At 51.4% G+C, this 20,655-nt stretch overlaps 1 protein-coding gene across 2 annotated transcripts in view; it reads left to right on the top strand.

Moving 5' to 3' along the window:
• The window catches only part of LOC141153090 (uncharacterized), a 46,087-nt gene that overhangs the window by 6,876 nt on the left and 18,556 nt on the right, over positions 1–20,655 (top strand). The window contains exon 1 of one of the 2 annotated variants that reach the window (XM_073637762.1): positions 20,420–20,609. The exons of the other annotated variant lie outside the window; for it this stretch is intronic. Within the exon in view, the coding sequence (XP_073493863.1) occupies positions 20,598–20,609 (12 nt within the window). The 5' untranslated portion in view covers positions 20,420–20,597. Of the gene's footprint in view, positions 1–20,419; positions 20,610–20,655 lie in introns of those variants that run through there. 2 annotated transcript variants of the gene reach the window in all.

Genomic DNA, 20,655 nt, shown 5'->3' with positions numbered 1-20,655 from the left:
AACAGATTCACAGAAACATCTTTGAAGAATGCTGAATAAAAACAGATAATACAGTATGTTAAACTCTTTAGTAGGGTTTGTTAAGCTCCCTTTACTAAATACATCCATCACAGATTGAAGTCGGTGTCTGCTGTTATCTGATTTCACTGACATGAGTGGGATTGCTGGTAGGCAGGTGTTTTGCGGTATTTACGCTGTTGTAACTAGCCAGGCTGTGTGCTGCGGTGAGTGACATAATAGGAATGTGCATGTCGAGTGCAGTAACCCATGCTTTCATTGAACCACAGATGTAAATGGTTACAAACCACCTCATACCTAGAGGTTTAAAAAGATTATTCCTAGAAATGTTATGACGGAGTCCTCCCAAGTCATACTAATGTGGTAAGGCGCTGTATAATGAGCCCCTATACTCTGTGGTAAATCGGCTCACTCTCTGCTCACACAGGTAGACACAGGAACACTTTCCATTTACGTCTTCCACTGGTTTATTAACCCCTTTACTCCCAAGGGTGGTTTGCCCGTTAATTACCAGGCCAATTTTTACAATTCTGACCACTGTCACTTTATGAGGCAATAACTCTGCAACGCTTCAACGGATCCCCCCGATTCTGAGTTTGTTTTTTCATGACATATTTTACTTCATGATAGTGGTAAAATTTCTTTGATATCACTTGCGTTTATTTGTGAAAAAAACAGAACTTTGGCAAAAAAAATTAAAATTTCACAATTTTCAAACTTTGAATTTTCATGCCCTTAAATCAGAGAGATATGTCACACAAAAAAAGTTAATAAATAACATTTCCCACATGTCTACTTTACATCAGCACAATTTTGGAAAAAAAAAATTTTTTGTTAGGAAGTTATAAGGGTTGAAAATTGACCATCGATTTCTAATTTTTACAACAAAATTTACAAAACCATTTTTTTTAGGGTCCACGTCACATTTAAAGTCAAAACTGACACCATTCTAAAAACTGCACCCCTCAAGGTGCTCAAAACCACATTTAAGAAGATTATTAAGCCTTCACGTGCTTCACAGCAATTAAGTGAACGTGAAAGGAAAAAATGAACATTTACCTTTTTTTCACTAAAATTTTACTTTAGATCCTAATTTTTTTATTTTCACAAAGGTAACAGGAGAAATTGGACACCAAAAGTTGTTGTGCAATTTCTCCTGAGTATGCTGATACCCCATATATGGGGTAAAGCCATTGTTTGGGTGCACATCAGCGCTCGGAAGGGAAGGAGCGCCATTTGACGTTTTCAATGCAAAACTCGCTGGAATTGACAGCGGACCCCATGTCGCGTTTAGAGAGCCCCTGATGTGCCTAAACAGTGGAAACTCCCCACAAGTGACCCCATTTTGGAAAAAAGACCCCTTAAGGAACTTATTTAGATGTGTGGTGAGCACTTTGAACCCCCAAGTGTTTCGCAAAAGTTTATGACGAAGAGCCGTGAAAAAAAAAACACTTTTTTTCACAAAAACTATCTTTTAGCTGCAATTTTTTTATTTTCACAAGGGTACTAGGAGAAATTGGACTCCAAAAGTTGTTGTACAATTTCTCCTGAGTATGCTGATACCTGATATGTGGGGGAAAGCCATTATTTAGGCACACGGTAGGGCTCGGAAGGGAAGGAGTGACGCTTTTGAATGCAGACTTTGATGGAATGGTCTGCGGGCGTCATGTCACGTTCTCAGAGCCCCTGATGTGCCTAAACAGTGGAAATGCCCAGTAGGTGCCCACTTTTTGGAACTAATACCTGATTTTTGAATCTTATAATGTAGTGTCATAAGTCAGTTGTGTAGGACAACCTGATTAACACTACAGAACTGACGTATGACAACCTGTCGAACACTACGTCAGCTGTGTAGTGTTCGTCAGGTTGTCATACGTCAGAAATTAATTTAGTAGTCCATGGACGTATGGTACCTTTTGAAGCAGTCTTTCATTCACAGGCCAGGTTTGTCGGGGCAGGTGTCACATTGATAATTGGTGTCCTTGCGTATTCCCCTTTTATGACACACTCGGCACCTCTGTTGTGACTTACCTTTTTTTCCTATTGAGGGACCTCTCCCGGGAAATACTGGCCTGGTACAATTTGAGGTCCTTCAGTTCCGGAAGTACTGGGGCCCACTCCGTCACCGCTGGCAAATATCAGGGCCTTGATAATTACCTTCTGGAACTGAAGGTACGACGCAGAAGTTTGGCCTGCACATTGTGACAGAAGGAAGCGTTGTGCATTGCCATCTGAACGATGTGCACGGCCAGCTTCTTGTACCACACTCTGGCCTTTCTCAAAGCACTGTACGCCTGGAGGACTTGATCAGAGAGATCAACTCCCTCCATGTACTTGTTGTACCCCACAACCCAGTCTGGTTTGACAACCTGTGTAGTGGAACCTCATACAGTTCTGAGGGTGCTGCCATCACCATGTATTTCCATGTATGGTGGTCAAGAAAAGGACATCCCTATTGTCCTTGTACTTGACCACCAGCAGGTGGTTGCTATATTGGGCTCTGCTTTCACCCCTTCTGAGCAGCTGCCCAATTAGCATCTTTTGGAGGCCTCTCTGATTTTTGCGGACAGCACCACAGGCTGTGGTACCTCGCGCAGAGAGGGACTTGAAGAGAGGGACACTGGTATTATCCACGTACAAGTAATAACCTTTATCCAGCAGTAGGTGCACCAAGTCCCACACAATTTTCCCACTCCCTCCCAGAACAGGGGGGCATTCAGGGGGGTTCAATCCAGGAGTCCTTCCTTTCATAAGCTCTAAACTTGTGAGTGTACCCTGAGGTACTCTCACAAAGTTTATACAGCTTGATTCTGTACCTGGCCCTCTTACTGGGCAGATACTGCCAGAATCCAAGCCGCCCCTTAAAAGTGATTAAGGACTCATCCACGCAGATGTCCCTTTGGGGCACGTACACTTCAGCAAACTTGTTGTTGAAGTGGTCGATGACCAGCCGAACTTTGAAAAGAAGATCAAAGTTCGGGTCATCGCATGCAAGACACCGTGCATTATCGTTGTAATGCAAGAACTTGTGGATGGCCTGAAAACATTTCCGGTCATGACCATTCAGAACACTGGAGTGTTATACAAAACGTTAACACTCCAGTACTGCCGAAATTCTGGCTTCTTCAGGATCCCCATATGAAGGATCAGGCCCCAAAACTTCATCATTTCTACTGCATCTACAAGAGACCAGTTAGAAAATGATGAAGAGGGGTTTTCTTCCAAAAACTGATGAGCATATAAATTAGTTTGGCCCACCATGAGGTTTATAAAATCCTCAGAGAAAAAGACTTTGAAAAAGTCTAGTTCTGTGAGGCCAGTGGTGTCAGACTTGATTCCTGATTCCGCCACGAAATCAGGAATCAGTGGCTCATAATTTTTGGGGGGGGGGGGGGGGCAAGGTCCATACGGGGTCAGTAGTACGGGGAGCTGGTTCATCTTCTCTCCTGGGGCATCTGCGTGGCGTTTCAGCAGCACCTGAGGAGGAAGAGGAGGAAGAAGAGGAGGACGACGAGGAATCAGAAAAATAATGAAGGGTGGGATCATCGCCCTCACTGTCCGTGTTGGAGGCAAGAAAAGAATATGCCTCCTCCGCTGAATAGCAAGTTTGGGATGAGCGGGACATTTTTTTTTTGTTATGTATGTGGTGCGTGTGTGTCAGTACTTTATTTAGAGTGTGTGTGTCTGTCAGTGTGCTTGGTGTGAACTTTTTTTTCTGAGAAAAAAAGGAACAACCGTAGGTGGTAAAAACAGCGAGCACGAGTGCGGAACGGTGAGCTACGTCACCGATCAACACGCGGCGGCTGCTGGGTGTGCTCGCAGATGTGGTGCAAAGGACAAGGCTATGTAAAACAGCGAGCACGAGTGCGGATAAGTGATCTGTGGTCACTGATAAGCGCTCGGTCGCTGCAGAAAGCACGAGGAAAAAAAAAGGACAACAGTCGAGCGATCAGGTACTGATCAAGTAATGATCAGCACTTGGTGGCAGAAAGGGGGATGGGAAGGGGGGGAGAGATGAGGATTGGGGTGGATGAGGAGGGATCAAAAAATCCTACTTACAGTTGTCGTCTTTCAGATGTCGTCTTTCAGATGCCTTCTGTAAGATGTCTTCTGGAGCAGGAGTGGCGATTGTTGTGTCACAGGCTTCTGTGGCACTGCAAGGCCCAGCACGGCGCACTGACGCGCCCAGGGGATGGGGATGACTCGGTACCCGGGCCTTTGCCTGGTTTGGGGATGTCGCGGTGGTCGGCTCCCGGGCCCGTACCCTGGGGTCACTCTTGAAAAAGGGGATTGGAACTTGGATAGAAATAAAAATAAAGTAAATAGTTTGTGACGCCACCTGTGGTACCTGATAAGGATTACCAGCGCTGCTTCAAACCTCCGGGGGGTGATGGGATGGCAGCTGGGATGTTTCTGCTCCCCACAGGCAGAGCGGGCCCCCAGGGCAGTGTGGAGTTTGATGGTGGGTGGTGTTGCTGGGGCTTGTAGTGCGGGGAGAGAGATGGCGCAGCTGAAATAATTGACGGAGGCAGTGCAGTGCAGTCATCCGAGCTTTACTCACAGTTCTTGTACAACGTTCTCAGGTACACTGTACGGGTGTCCGCCTTCGCGTCACACTGCGTCTACCAGACCAGGGGTTCAGCTCTTCCTCAGATATGTCAGGAGCGCTTGACGGAACCCCGCGTTCTTTATGTTCCTAACTAGACCGACTTCTCACGCTGGGTCTTCTCCCTCCTACCCTGCGCTTCCCACACACTCAGTCCCGCTCGGGTGCTTTGAAGTCTCTCTGGGCAACCTGGAGTTCCCGGACCTACTTGACCCTCACGGTGACTAGGATGAGACTGTGGCGACTGCACCATGGAAGTGCAGAAGCCTCCGGTTTTTCCAGCCGAGACCTGGAGTAACACGGCTGGTTCAGGGGCCGGTCCCCTTCTTGCGGCCTGATCCCTCTGACACCGGGCAGATTCGGGGCGTACAGGTGCCGTCCTGCACTCACCGTACCCCCTGGGATCCCTTCTATAGAATGGAGCCTTCCTCCTCTGCTCCCCTCCTGGGCCTCTATCACTAGGCCCCACTTGTGGAGCAGAGCTCCTAACGAATATCTGCTCCCCAACCGACTGTCTTCACTAACTTCTCTTACTGTCCTGCCACCCTAAGATGGCTCCCCTTTAAATATACCTCCTATGATGGTGCTCCCCTACTCTACTTCCTCCACCCACACCCACTACTGGTTCCCCCTACCTTTGGTTCCCCCCACTTCAGCCAGGGACAGGGCTCAGCAGGAAACACAGTGCATCTTGTCCTTCCAGCCGGCCTGGAGTAGTGTAGTGTAGAATGCGGGTGTTGGGGTTCCGGGCAGCACTCCCTCCTTACCTGAGAGAAGGAGACACCACACCTCTGGGTGAGGTGCAGTACCTCTGTGGCGACTGAACCCTCAGGGGCGCCACACTCCCCCCTGGTAAAACACAGCACGTCCGCGGGCTGGAACTAAGCAAAAACACGGTATATTAGACATACAAAATTTTTAGAATGCATTCGCATATAAGATAATAAAACTATCTTCCCTTTATGAGAGGCACATCACTTTGAACGTTACAGGTTATCAAAACATTATAAAACACTTTTAATAACATTCTTTAACAGGTTGCAGCACATTCTGTAACCGGGTGTCCATTTTCTTTAGTAAGGTGCAAAGTCAGCAGCATGAGGGACCCGTCCGCAAACCCTCAACGTAGGCCCTGGGCATGGCTGCAGGGCATAAGTGATACTGGTGCTGGACCACATCTTCCGCCACGCCAAACGGGTTTTTGTTCTGAGGTCACTGGGTTGCACTTATAAAACCAATAGAGAGCACCTTAAGAAGTGCAAAACTATGTACAAAATCAGTTCTCGGCTGCTCACAGTCCTCAGCCTGAAGTCTGTATACCCTGATGGGTAATTATGCACACATAAAACAAATTACTGTTGGTACCCTTAAGGGTGACTATTTACAGTTTGTCCACTCACTCTCACTTAGTAGTGGTGTCCCTGCCTAGGGTACTTCTGATTTTTGCTTGACCCAGCCGGGTCATCAGCCATGAACTGCGGGGGCGTGTCCTCTCCTTCCTCAATCACGCGGTACACCTGGAGGGCATACCACCCGCGTTCCCCGTGGTGTCGAGTGTAGGTGACACGGTCACCGGGGTACAAGTTCCGGTCGGGATGGCCCTGCTCCAGATAGGGCTCAACATCCCGCCGGTTCACAAAGATATCCCTGCTGAAATTGGGATCGCGGATAAAACCCCATCCCGCTTTTAAATCAAACTTTACGACCAGTCCGTCTTCGCTGGGACTAGGATGGTCCGATTCCGCTTGACGGACCTGAGCTTTTGCGGCCTTGTTCCAGGCCTCCATCCGCTCGCAGTGCGCCCACCGGGTGCGCCGCTCCTTCTCCAGCTGTAGGAGCTCCCGCCTACAGAACTCCTTTCTCTGCAGGGCTTGGGCTTGGGTCTCCTGCGGGAACTCCATCAGGTCCCCCCCCGGTTGTCCCAGCTAAACTCTTCTCTGCCGGGGCAGGCAACCGGGGGCGCTGGTGTCGGTAGTAGCGGGTGCTGCTGCTGGTCCTCAAACCTCGCGGACCAATCAAAGGAGGGCGCGCAGTACCCCCATTCGGGTGCTAGAGGTGGCGGTTCCGGAAGGGAGCCGAGCAACGGGCCCGTGAAGATAGCGCCCGGGGGTGGAGGTTCCGGGAGGGAGCCGAGCAGGATGTCTTCAGAGTCAGCGCCCAGGGGTGGAGGCTCCAGGCTTAGCAGCTGCTCCAGGGGGTACATGGCGGGGTACTGGCAGTGCTGGTGTAGGAGGCCCAGGAGCAGGTCAGCTCTTGCAGCGCCCGGGACAGGGGAACTCTTCCTACTTGCTCCTGTGCTGCACACGGCCTCCTGGTGTTCATCAGGCTCCGCCGGGGCTGGGGTGCCGCTGATGGTATCCGGTGCTGGCCGCCACCGAGCTGCTAACTTCTCCAGCAGCTCGCTTTTCCACCTTGTGACCGCTACTTGCTGGGCCCGTTCCACCTGCTGGCTCAGCTCCAGGATCTCACTTTGGAGGAATTCCGCATCCTCCGGGGAAAGTTCATTTTTTTCGCTCCCTCCATGGTGAGGGAAGGCACTTTCTCCTGCAGGCCAGAGGCGCAGGCTGGATCCTTGCTTCCGTCCATGCTGGCTTCCGGGTGTGGTCTGTCTAGACTGGTTAAGACCACACCCTGTCTCCATTCCTTTTATCCTCCTCCCCTCCCCTTTTGGGGGCGGTCCCATGGCAGCCTGCTGTCGGTCACTCCCTGAGACGTCCTCCCTGCCTTGACGGACACATCTACGCGGACAGTCACAGTTGAAAGGGGCAGGTTATGCTTTTGGCGCCATTCTGGGACCCGGCCCACGATGGGAGGTTCCATATTGTTGTTGTTGATCACGCACATAATGGCACCCATTTTTCTGGGGCGGGTGCCACATTCAGTAGAGTAACACAGTTCTTTAAGGCGCACAGTACCTGGTGATAACGGGCACGCAATCCTGTTCGTGACGCCAGGAAGAGTTGACGCGTCCAGGGGATGGGGACGACTCGGTACCCGGGCCTTTGCCTGGTTTGGGGATGTCGCTGTGGTCGGCTCCCGGGCCCGTACCCTGGGGTCACTCTTGAAAAAGGGGATTGGAACTTGGATAGAAATAAAAATAAAGTAAATAGTTTGTGACGCCACCTGTGGTACCTGGTAAGGATTTCCAGCGCTGCTTCAGACCTCCGGGGGGTGATGGGATGATGGGATGGCAGCTGGGATGTTTCAGCTCCCCACAGGCGGAGCGGGCCCCCGGGGCAGTGTGGAGTTCTATGGTGGGTGGTGTTGCTGGGGCTTGTAGTGCGGGAAGAGAGATGGCGCAGCTGAAATAATTGACGGAGGCAGTGCAGTGCAGTCATCCAAGCTTTACTCACAGTTCTTGTACAAGGTTCTCAGGTATACTGTACGGGTGTCCGCCTTCGCGTCGCACTGCGTCTACCAGACCAGGGGTTCAGCTCTTCCTCAGATATGTCAGGAGCGCTTGACGGAACCCCGCGTTCTTTATGTTCCTAACTAGACCGACTTCTCACGCTGGGTCTTCTCCCTCCTGCCCTTCCCACACACTCAGTCCCGCTCGGGTGCTCTGAAGTCTCTCTGGACAACCTGGAGTTCCCGGACCTACTTGACCCTCACGGTGACTAGGATGAGACTGTGGCGACTGCACCATGGAAGTGCAGAAGCCTCCGGTTTTTCCAGCCGAGACCTGGAGTAACACGGCTGGTCCAGGGGCCGGTCCCCTTCTTGCGGCCTGATCCCTCTGACACCGGGCAGATTCGGGGCGTATGGGTGCCGTCCTGCACTCACCGTACCCCCTGGGATCCCTTCTATAGAACGGAGCCTTCCTCCTCTGCTCCCCTCCTGGGCCTCTATCACTAGGCTCCACTTGTGGAGCAGAGCTCCTAACGAGACTCTGCTCCTCAACCGACTGTCTTCACTAACTCCTCTTACTGTCCTGCCACCCTAAGATGGCTCCCCTTTAAATATACCTCCTATGATGGTGCTCCCCTACTCTACTTCCTCCACCCACACCCACTACTGGTTCCCCCTACCTTTGGTTCCCCCCACTCCAGCCAGGGACAGGGCTCAGCAGGAAACACAGTGCATCTTGTCCTTCCAGCCGGCCTGGAGCAGTGTAGTGTTGAATGCGGGTGTTGGGGTTCCGGGCAGCACTCCCTCCTTACCTGAGAGAAGGAGACACCACACCTCCGAGTGAGGTGCAGTACCTCTGTGGCGACTGAACCCTCAGGGGCGCCACAGCACAATCGGACAGCGCGACCACCCTCTAGAAAAGAAAAAAGGTTAGTTAAAAAAAAAGGGTAAAGTAGCGAGCGCGAGTGCTGATCGGTGATTTGCGTCACCGATCAACTCGGCTGCTGGATGCACGCACGGAGGTGGTGCAAAGTGAGGGGGGGAGAAAGAATTGACAAGGACAAAAAAAAGTCCTGAAAAGCAGCGAGCACGGACGTTGATCGTAGTCACTGGTCAGAACTCGGCCGCTGCAGGACGCAGGAAAAAAAAAACTGGGGGGGGGGATTGGGATGGGAAGGGGGATAAAAAGGAGAAGAGGGGGATTGGGGTGGATGAGGGGAGATCAGAGGTGGACATACCAAAGTCTTCTCTGTTCTTCTTTCAGGTTCTGGAAGAGGCTCTGGAGCAGGAACCGCAGCAGCAGGACACGGAGCAGGAGACCCAGGACCCAGGAGACTGCAGCAGGACACAGAGCAGGAGACCCAGGACCCAGGAGACCGCAGCAGGATGCCAAAGCAGCAGCAGTGACTGGAGCAGGTGAGAAGAAGGTCTTGTGGTGTCACAGAAGATTATGTGGCACTACAAGGCCCAGCACAGGGCAGATCAGACATGACCGCTCTGTAGAAATCCTCACCAAGTGTGAGGATCTGCAGGGCGGTCACAGGGGGGTGATAGGGTGGTGACAGTCAGGTCACAGGCCAGTCACCACCCGGTCACCTCTGGGTCAGGTACTCTGATTGGTGCGATCGATGATGACATTGATCGCACCAGTCAGAGATGACTGGGGCCTGGGCACGCACCACAGGGGGTCACAGGGAGGTGACACCGCCCTGTGACCGCCCTGTCACCTGCTTTCAGGTACTCTGATTGGAGCGATCAATGTCATCATCCATCACTCCAATCAGAGCTGGCTGTGGGCTCTGCTCACATCACAGGGGGTCATGGGGCGGTGACAGGAAGGTCACAAGCCGGTCACTGCCCTGTGACCGCCCTGTTACCACGCAGTGGCGCTATGATCAGTGCGATCAATGTGATCAGAGATCAGAGATCACACCGATCAAAGCGGGGCCGCTTTAAAGGTATGACGTACTAATACATATCAGGCTCTTAAGTCCCAGGGCGCAGATACATATTAATACGTCATGGGCTAGAAATGGGTTAAAAACATACTGCATAAACCAGTTCAAAATGAAATAAACACGGCCCTTCTGGCATAAAGGAAAAACCAAATAGCATACAGTACAGTCTGTGTGGTTGTGGTCAGGGGCGGACATACCGCCGGGGCCCGGAGGTGGAAGGGGGCCTTGCAGGGAGGCTAAAACTGGAGGGCAATCTGGCCTTTTTCTCGGAGCCCGAGGCTCCAGGGGGCCCATATCCAGATTGCCCTCATCGTACGTGGCGGGCATGGAGCGATCCCTCCAGCTCCGCTGCTGACAGGAGGAAAATGGCTGAGGACTCTGTCCTCTGCTTCCTGCCCGGCACTGTCTCCCTGACACAGGCATGCGTGGCTTGATGACATCATCATTTAGAGCAGGCCTGTGTCAGGTAGAAAGTTCTCAGCAAAGACGATGCTGTTGGGAAACTGGCAGAGAGGTGAGTGTTGTTTTTTTTTGTTTGTTTTTTTACTACTACACTGGGGAGAAGTCCAGGACAATGAGGGGTGGGGGGGGAGACAATGATGGAGGTGGGGGGGATGACAATGATGGAGATGGGGGACAGCAATGATGGAGGTGGGGGAGATGACAATGATGGAGATGGGGGACAGCAATGATGGAGGTGGAGGAGATGAAAATTATGGAGATGGGGGAGAGCAATGATGGAGGTGGAAAATCTTTGGTGGAAGTTGAAGAAAATGGTCCATGACAAGACTCCAACCTGCAAAGCTGATCTGGCAACAGCAATCAGAGAAAGTTGGAGCCAGATTGATGAAGAGTACTGTTTGTCACTCATTAAGTCCATGCCTCAGAGACTGCAAGCTGTTATTAAAGCCAGAGGTGGTGCAACAAAATACTAGTGATGTATTGGACTGTTCTTTTGTGTGTTTGTTTTTCATGATTCCATAATTTTTTCCTCAGAATTGAGTGATTCCATATTTTTTTCCCTCTGCTTGGTCTGAAAAAAATTACCCTTACTGAGTACCACATTTTTAATCTTGATTTCTTTTAGTGTTTCTTAAAGCCATAAAGTTGCCATTTGAAATGACTAGTTTTGTGCCATGTCTGTGATCTGCTTTTTTTCAACAACATTAAACAACTGAATGAACATCCTAAGAACCCGGTGATTCCATAATTTTTGCCAGGGTTTGTATATATGTGGCCTCTATATATATATATCTGTAGCTTTGTCACCATAATAGGAGGGGAGCCCAGACACATTTCTTGCACAGGGCCCCAAGCTGTCAGTGTCCGCCCGCTCATAAAAAAACACAAAGTTCAGCTCTCTTTAACACATGCACAGCTCTAGAGCTCTCATCTCCAGAGACACCGAACACTGAATGAGTCCAAAGGCTTCACCTTTAGCTTCTAGACCACACCCTGGGGTGGAGATATTCCAGTCAGCCTCCCACCCACACTTCAGCATGGCCGATTAACCCTTCTCAGCACTTTGTATGCTGGAGCATTTTTCCAGGTCCATATCACTGAGGCTAACATCCTGAGTGACACATATCTCCCCTTCAGTATTTTACCAGTGACCTTCTCACAACTCACATAAGACATCTCAAGCTGGATCATAAAAAATAAATGTAACAATTATAATAACAGGATTAAAGCAACAGTGTGATAAAATAATGGTATAACCATACCCAAAACCATTCAGAAAAATATATATGCCCGCAGAGTATAAACGTTAATAGCAGAGTGGGGATATATACCTGTAGAGGAGAGAGACAGGGACTCACCGCTCCCGATGCTTGTTTCGCAAGGATTACTTTATCCAGGGGTGTACAGAGGATAATGTACAGAGTACCTTGAAACTTTGGAGCAACAGAGAAAAAAAATAATGGCTCTTCTTTTAGTGTAGAACCCCATCAGGGCCATTTTACCAATTTTAAAAAAAGATTAAACCACAAGAAATACTATAAGCTAATGGTGGTGACGATGAAATAAGATCTGGCAGTGGCTTATCTCCCGAAGAGAAAAAGCATTAAAATGCCCAACCTGTGTCTCCCCCGATATCATATGTTAGGTGAGAACCCCATGCACATTAGACTGTCAGCTGATATTGGCAGGTTTCATCTGATGTGTCTAAAGAGGGTCTTTAGTGAAAGAAAAAAGATAGTAATAAGAATTTACCGGTGAATGATAATAATAGTGATGAAAAACAATGCAGTCGAAGGGACAAAAGTGGCCTCTTGTATATGGTACAAAAGCTTGCAAAGCTCGTTGTGGAAAATGTTCAATAAGGTGTAGGGTTTGGTACTCACTCAGCCACGTTAGAGGTAGGCACAGGAGTCAGTTTCTTAAAAATGTCCAAGGCGGGTTTATTCAGGCCTCATAAACCGCACTTGCAAGGTAATCAAAAGACAGCCTTGTCCGGCACAAAGTAACAAAACAGGAAAATAAACAGTCCATACAATACTGCGGGTTCGACTTCTCACAGTCAGTGTCCTGTAGCACAGCCACCCTGGAGGTCTTCACACCTCCAGCCACAAACACTGAATGAGACACTTGGTCTCCATTTGATACACACGTCCTGGGGTGGGAATATGTGAGCAGCCAATCCCTCCCGTCTCTTATGACTGCTCGTAAAAACCGGCCCTGATACACCCAATTAACCCTCTCAGCACTACGTGTGCTGGAGCATGCTTTCCCGGTTTTACATCACTTAAGCTACAAACCTCAGCTATACATACGTCCCCTCAAGGACCTGTCCGGTGGTCATCTTACAAAGGGTGTAGCTAGAGGGGTAAAAAAGGGCAGACAGGTGAGAGGGTCATCAGTTACTTTTTGTTTCCCATCTATCCGCCCAGAGGTGAATAGCAGCAGTTCATCCAGGTTCACAATAATGGTAAGGGGCAGTAGTTTTGTGTACTTTTGTGCAACATGGCAGCTATCAGTGGCAATGGTGGTTGGTCCTTGAGACTGCCTAAACAGCGATCAGTCAGGTGCATACGTGGCCTTTTATATAATGTATAGTTTGCAGCTGGGTGCAGGCGTAACCCTGATAACCAGGGGTGGAAGTGCTGTAATTTTTGGGTAAGTCTCCCCAGTGTTATGTGTCCAATGTGTTACAATAAAAGTTGTGCACAGCCCCATACAATAATTTTGGAAAAAAATGGTGTTGTGTCACTTGTTCATGGGGAAGAAATGGGATAGCAGCTTAGAAAAAGTTTAACTGTTTGTAATAGTATACAAAGCTCAGCCATAACATTGAAACCATCTGTCTAATATTATGTAGGACCCTCTTATGTCTCTAAAACAGCTCTGACCTGAAAAGCCTGGAGTAAGATTTGTGGTGATGATGATCATGCCACTTTTCAGATGTGCCATTAAGAGGCACCTCAAAATGAAAACAGAGCTTCTGACTCCATTATGTTCCCTGATCAAGACCTGCATGAACAACGCTAGTCTTGATGGATCGGGGCCATAGTTTCCACTAAATTTTGCCTTACACATGAAATGGTTATCAGCCAAACAATTGCCCATAAACACTGTAGTATCGGCGTCTCTGCCCCCTGACAGGCAGAGACGCCGTCCCTCTTACCACCGCACTACCCGCCCAGCGTCCTCCGGCGTTCCTGCTTCTGCTGCTGCCGGCGCGCGCAACTTCCCGGGCACTGTGCGCCGTCCTAAGGAGTCCCCGGCCAATGGCCGGAGGACCTCTCATATATAAGGCACCTCCTCCAAAATGGAGATGCCCGTGCAAGGTTGTAGCTTTGTATGTTAAACTCTGCTTCAGCCCTCAGGTCCCGCTGCTAGCCTGACTACGAGTCCAGCCCGCCAGCCTGACTACCAGTCCAGCCCGCCAGCCTGACTACAAGTCCAGTCTGTCAGCCTGACTACAAGTCCAGTCCGCCAGCCTGACTACCAGTCCAGTCCATCAGCCTGACTACCAGCCCTGTCCACCAGCTTGTCTACTCTCCAGCCCAACAGTCTGTCTACAGTTCAGTCCGCCAGTGTGTCTATGGGCCCTGCCCACCTGCTTAACTGGAAGCACCTGCCTGTTACCTGCCGTGCCTGCCAGCCCGCTTACCTGGAAGCACCTGCCTGTTACCTGCCGTGCCTAGCAGCCAGCCTTACCTGGAGGCTCCTGCCTGTTACCTGCCGTGCCTGCCAGCCCGCTTACCTGGAAGCACCTGCCGGTTACCTGCCGTGCCTACCAGCCAGCCTACCTGGAGGCTCCTGCTTGTTACCTGCCGTGTCTGCCAGTCCATCTGCCCGGATCACCCGTTAGCCTGCCTGCCGTGCTCATCTGCTGTACCGGTCAGTCCCTGCCTTCTGAACCGTGGGAGTCACCTGCTCTCATACAAGTCGGTCCCAGAGTAGCACCTGGTCCCTCTGCTCGGTCCTTCCCTGGTCACGGAGTCGATTGAGCCGCCGTATGACCTTGGTCGGTCCGAGTTGATACCTAGTTACGCCCCTCTGGTCCCTCCTTGCACCGCAGCACAGAGGTTCCACCACCCGGATCCGTAACAGTTTTGCACGGGCCATGGAACCTGGTGGCCCCCAGGCCCCTTCACTTGCTGACCTGTACCAGGAGGTTTCTCATCAGAGATCCCAACAGGAAACCATCCTGACCTACCTGCGGTCTGTCAACTCTCGCCTGGACACGCTGTCTGTTCCACCTGTGTCCGCCTCAAGTTGTGCGACACCCGCTCCGGCAGCGCCGCTGCCTACGAATACCACGGCATCCAGCCTAGGACCCCGGCTTTCTGCGCCTCCTCATTTTGGAGGTGACCCCGTCCTATGTCGGGGCTTTCTGAACCAGTGCACGCTGCACTTTGAACTTCTGCCACATCAGTTTCCCTCCGACCGGGCCAAGGTGTCGTTCATCATGTCTCACCTCACCGGGGAAGCATTGGCATGGCTAAACCCTCTATGGGAGAGAGGGGATTCCCTGGTGTCCGATCTTCCGGCTTTCCTTGCTCCCTTCTGGAGGGTCTTCGATGAACCCGGACGAAGGATTTCTACTGCCTCCTCATTGCTCCGTCTCCGCCAAGGGAGTCTCACCGTGGGCCAGTATGCCATACGGTTTCGTACCCTCGCTTCTCAGCTTGCCTGGGACAACGAGGCCCTGGTGTCCACCTTCTGGGAGGGTCTTTCGGGTCGGATTAAGGACGAGTTAGCCGGCCGGGACATTCCTACCACCCTGGATGACCTGGTGTCACTAGCTACCCGGATTGACATCCGTTTCCTAGAACGCGTTAGGGAGACTACCCGGGAGAGAAGATTTCCCCGGCTTGCTCCTGTTTTCCAGAAACCAGCTTCCCAAACAGCAACTCCCCGGGCACGCTCGTCCGAACCCATGCAGATCGACCAGACCAAGATGGTCAAGTCTCGCCAAGAAACACGCCGAGCCGAGGGGAGCTGTTTCTACTGTTGTAGTAAGGAGCACCTGATCCGCTTCTGTCCGGTGTAGCCGGAAAACTCCAGTGTCTAGGACCGCTCGGAGAGGTCGTCCTAGGCAAGAGTAAATCCTCTCCGTTCTTGACTTTGTCCGTCTCTATCTCCTGTGGAGAGAACCGCTTCTTTGAAACCGCACATCTGGACTCCGGAGCCGCTGGGAATCTCATTTCCCAGTCCCTTGTAGAGAAGTATCAGATTCCTACCAAACCTCTGGCTGAACCATTGGCAGTCGCTTTTGCGGATGAAAGACTCCTTCCGGTGACCATCTTGCTCATCACAGAGCCCGTACCCTGCAGGTGGGAATGCTGCACTCAGAGAGGATCTCCTTCCATGTGCTTTCCGGACTCTCTCACCCCCTTTTGCTAGGTCTGCCCTGGCTACAGAGATATGAACCCGTTCTGAATTGGCAATCCGGTGAGGTGCTCCGTTGGGGGCAGGATTGCTATGAGACCTGCCTGGTTCCGGTTCGCCCGGCTCGACCTCCATCTACTCCGGCAAATTTACCTGGTCTACCGGCACCTTACTGGTCCTATGTTGATGTCTTCGACAAGAAGGAGGCAGAGACACTGCCACCTCATGGGCCATATGATTGCCCTATCGACCTGGTACCCGGTGCCACTCCACCCCGTGAGCGTATTTACCCGTTTTCGTTCCCCGAAAGCCGGGCCATGTCGGAGTACATCGAAGAAAATCTGGCTAAGGGATTCATCCGGAAATCTTCCTCCCCGGCTGGAGCCGGATTCTTCTTCGTAAAAAAGAAAGACGGTTCACTACGCCCCTGTATCAATTATAGAGGACTCAACCAAATTACCATCAAAAACAAATACCCCCTGCCGCTCATCTCTGAGCTGTTCGACCGCCTTAAAGGCGCGAAGATCTTCACCAAGCTCAATCTTCGCGGGGCGTATAACTTGGTCCGGATCCGCCAAGGAGACGAGTGGAAGACGGCATTCAATACCCGGGATGGTCACTATGAATACCGTGTGATGCCCTTCGGTCTCTGTAATGCTCCCGCCGTCTTCCAAGAATTAGTTAACGACATCTTCCGTGACCTCTTATATTCTTGCGTAGTGGTGTACCTGGACGACATCTTGGTCTTCTCTCCGGATCTTCCTACACACCAGAGGGATGTTCGTCTGGTCCTGCTTAGGCTCAGGCAGAATCACCTATATGCAAAATTTGAGAAATGCCTCTTCGAGCAGACCTCTCTTCCGTTCCTGGGCTATATTATCTCTAAGACAGGTCTACGGATGGACCCCGAGAAGGTCTCTGCCGCCTTAAAGTGGCCCCATCCAGAGGGGTTGAAGGCGATTCCGCGATTCCTGGGCTTCGCCAACTATTACCGTCTCTTCATCGCACATCTCTCTTCCCGGACTGCTCCCATCTCTGCGCTCACCCGAAAGGGAGCAAATCCTAAGGAATGGCCGTCCGAAGCAGAGGAGGCCTTCCTCTCCTTAAAACAAGCCTTCTCTTCTGCCCCTGTGCTGCACCGTCTGGATAGCAACAAATAGTTCTTTCTGGAGGTTGATGCTTCCTCTTCCGGAGCTGGAGCGGTGCTCACCCAGAAATCTTCATTCGGGAGAATGGTAACCTGCGGCTTCTTCTCCAAGCTCTTCTCCTCGTCTGAGCGCAACTACTCCATAGGAGACCGAGAACTGATAGCCATCAAATTGGCGCTGGAGGAGTGTCATTACCTGCTCGAGGGGACTCTGCACCCGGTGGTCATCTATACTGACCACAAAAACCTTGCATATCTACAGAATGCCCAAAGACTCAATCCGCGTCAGGCCCGGTGGTCTTTGTTCTTCGCCCGCTTCAACTTTACCCTACATTACCACCCGGCGGACAAGAACTTTAAAGCCGACGCCTTGTCCCGATCCTTCCTGTCTTCCGATCAAGAGGAGGAGCCTATGCATATCATCGATCCCTCCAAAGTGATGAATGTGGCCCCCTTGGACCTGTCTCGTCTCCCACCCGGTAAGACGTTTGTAGCGGTTCCGGATCGTAAGAAGGTTCTTCACTGGGGTCATTCATCCAAATTATCCGGCCATGCTGGCCAGAAGAAGACCTTCCTGCTCATCACCCGGCATTACTGGTGGCCTACCCTGCGCCAGGATGTGGTAGACTTTGTCACGGCCTGTTCGTCCTCTGCCCGCAACAAGGTTCCCAGACATCTTCCAGCCGGCCGTCTCCTGCCTCTTCCTGTACCTACTGCCCCATGGCAACACATTGCTATGGACTTTATTACTGATCGTCCTGTTTCTGCCGGTTGTACGGTCATTTGGGTGGTCGCCGACCACTTTTCTAAAATGGCCCACTTCATCCCTCTGCCTGGTCTCCCATCAGCATCTGTGCTGGCTAAGGACTTCATCCATCACATCTTTCGTCTCCACGGCTTACCCCTCCACATTGTGTCTGATTGGGGGGTCCAGTTCACTTTGCGCTTCTGGAGAGCTATGTGTAAGCTGCTGGATGTCACCCTGGATTTCTCCTCTGCTTACCATCTGCAGTCCAATGGCCAAGTGGAACGTATCAACCAGATCCTTACCAGCTTCCTCCGGCACTTCGTCAACGCTCACCATACCGATTGGGTGGAGCTCCTACCATGGGCCGAGTTCTCCTATAACAACCATGAGAGCGAATCTTCTTCCAAGTCCCCGTTCTTTGTGGTCTACGGGCAACATCCCCGGATTCCATTTCCCGTTTCCGCTTCAGTGGACAACCCTGCCGTGGAGTTTCTGGTCAGCGAATTTTCCACTATTTGGGAGGACACTAGATCCGCACTTCTTCAATCCTCCGAGCGGATGAAGAGACATGCGGATAAGAGACGTCTGGATCCGCCTTAATTACGTCCAGGAGACAAGGTTTGGCTCTCCTCCAAACATGTTCGTCTTAAAATACCCTCCTATAAGTTGGGTCCACGGTTCATCGGTCCATTTGAAGTCCTCAAGCAAATCAACCCAGTAGCCTACAAGTTAAAACTCTCGGCCACCTTACGGGTTCCCAACTCCTTCCACGTATCTCTCCTCAAACCAGTTGTGCTTAATTCTTTTTCCGACAATCCAAGTACCCCCCGAGCTCCGGTCTCCGCTGAGGACCTCTATGAGGTAGAGAACATTCTGGCCACCAAGAGGGTAAGAGGAAAAACTTCTTTCTGGTGTATGGGAAGGGGTTTGGCCCAGAGGAGAGAACTTGGGAACCCAGGGAGAACATCCACGCCCCGCTTCTCCTTAAAAAATTTCTTTCAGGCCTAAAAAAGAGGGGGCATAAAGGGGGGGTACTGTAGCATCGGCGTCTCTGCCCACTGACAGGCAGAGACGCCGTCCCTCTTACCAGCGCGCCCCGCCCGGCGTCCTCCGGCGCTCCTGCTTCTGCTGCTGCCGGCGCGCGCAGCTTCCCGGGCACTGTGCTTAGGGCGCGCGCTCCCTCCCTCTTAAAGGGGCCGCACGTGCCGTCCTAAGGAGTCCCCGGCCAATGGCCGGAGGACCTCTCATATATAAGGCACCTCCTCCAAAATGGAGGTGCCCGTGCAAGATTGTAGCTTTGTGGGTTAAACTCTGCTTCAGCGCTCAGGTCCCGCTGCTAGCCTGACTACCAGTCCAGCCCGCCAGCCTGACTACCAGTCCAGCCCGCCAGCCTGACTACAAGTCCAGTCCGTCAGCCTGACTACAAGTCCAGTCCGCCAGCCTGACTACCAGTCCAGTCCACCAGCCTGACTACCAGCCCTGTCCACCAGCTTGTCTACTCTCCAGCCCGACAGTCTGTCTACAGTCCAGTCCCCCAGTCTGTCTATGGGCCCTGCCCACCTGCTTAACTGGAAGCACCTGCCTGTTACCTGCCGTGCCTGCCAGCCCGCTTACCTGGAAGCACCTGCCGTGCCTACCAGCCAGCCTACCTGGAGGCTCCTGCCTGTGACCTGCCGTGCCTGCCAGCCCGCTTACCTGGAAGCACCTGCCGGTTACCTGCCGTGCCTACCAGCCAACCTACCTGGAGGCTCCTGCTTGTTACCTGCCGTGTCTGCCAGTCCGTCTGCCCGGATCTCCCGTCAGCCTGCCTGCCGTGCTCATCTGCTGTACCGGTCAGTCCCTGCCTTCTGACCTGTGGGAGTCACCTGCTCTCATACACGGTCGGTCCCAGAGTAGCACCTGGTCCCTCTGCTCGGTCTTTCCCTGGTCATGGAGTCGATTGAGCCGCCGTACGACCTAGGTCGGTCCGAGTTGATACCTAGCTACGCCCCTCTGGTCCCTCCTTGCACCGCAACACAGAGGTTCCACCACCCGGATCCATAGCAAACACTATGAGATATTATCTACCTAAGGGAAGGGTCAGATGGCCATATAACTTGGACCAGGATCGCAACGTAATGGTCTGACTGGTTCTCCCAACCCGAGAAATACACGCTGTCACGGCCGGTTCGGGAGAGCCAATGACCAGTCTGAGCATTGCGTTGCGATCCTCGTCCAAGTTTGACTCTTCCCCAACTACCAAATAACCATGAATGCTCAGATAGGCTTTATCATCGTTCTTGGTGTCATTTGCTCTACACTTTCAGTATAGAGTGTAAATGGCTTACTAGCGGAAACCCCTGAAGGATGGACATCTTACTTCTTCTAACCGTTCCAGGGTTTCCAAACCTCGAAGCCGTTAAAAGAAGTGACATAAGATGGAACATGTGTACAGCAGTGTCGTTTTGTGCACGACGTTCATTTTATAGGGTGCTTTTGTGACTTTTTCAGGCAGATTCTGGGAGGAATCCGCCTGAAAAAGAGCTGATGTGCCCATAGCCATACTCTGCATTCCCTGTAGACTCTCCACTGAAGGAACATTATACTTTATAAGCTTCTCTTTCTCATTATCCAGGTAGAACTGCATGTGGACTAAATACACGCCAGAAAATATTTACTTGCTTTGTCGGACTGAGTTCTGTGTTTGTTTTTCTTTCGATAGCTTTCATCTTTGTTTAAGTCTTTGTGATAATTCCCACCAGTTTTCCGCCATACAGTACCTATGGGGCGCAGGCCCAACAGGCTTGTCTCTGTGACAACAAGTTTAACACAGAACCCAACTCTCCTGACACAGATAGCAAAGCTATGCAGAAAGCAAAGGTTCCTACCTGAGGCTGGAAACCACATTCATCTGATACGTATTATCTCGGTAAGGAGGTCTTAGAAGCAGATGTCATGCAAGAACAGGTAAGCTACATTTATAAAGAAAGGTGTTAGTGAAAAAGTATCTCCA

The sequence above is a fragment of the Phyllobates terribilis genome, unplaced genomic scaffold (genome assembly GCF_046119375.1).
Source record: "Phyllobates terribilis strain yellow unplaced genomic scaffold, ASM4611937v1 Scaffold_7__3_contigs__length_470593459, whole genome shotgun sequence".
Lineage (NCBI taxonomy): Eukaryota > Metazoa > Chordata > Amphibia > Anura > Dendrobatidae > Phyllobates > Phyllobates terribilis.
Note: the sequence above shows the minus strand (reverse complement) of the source record. Positions and strands in the feature narration are given on the sequence as shown.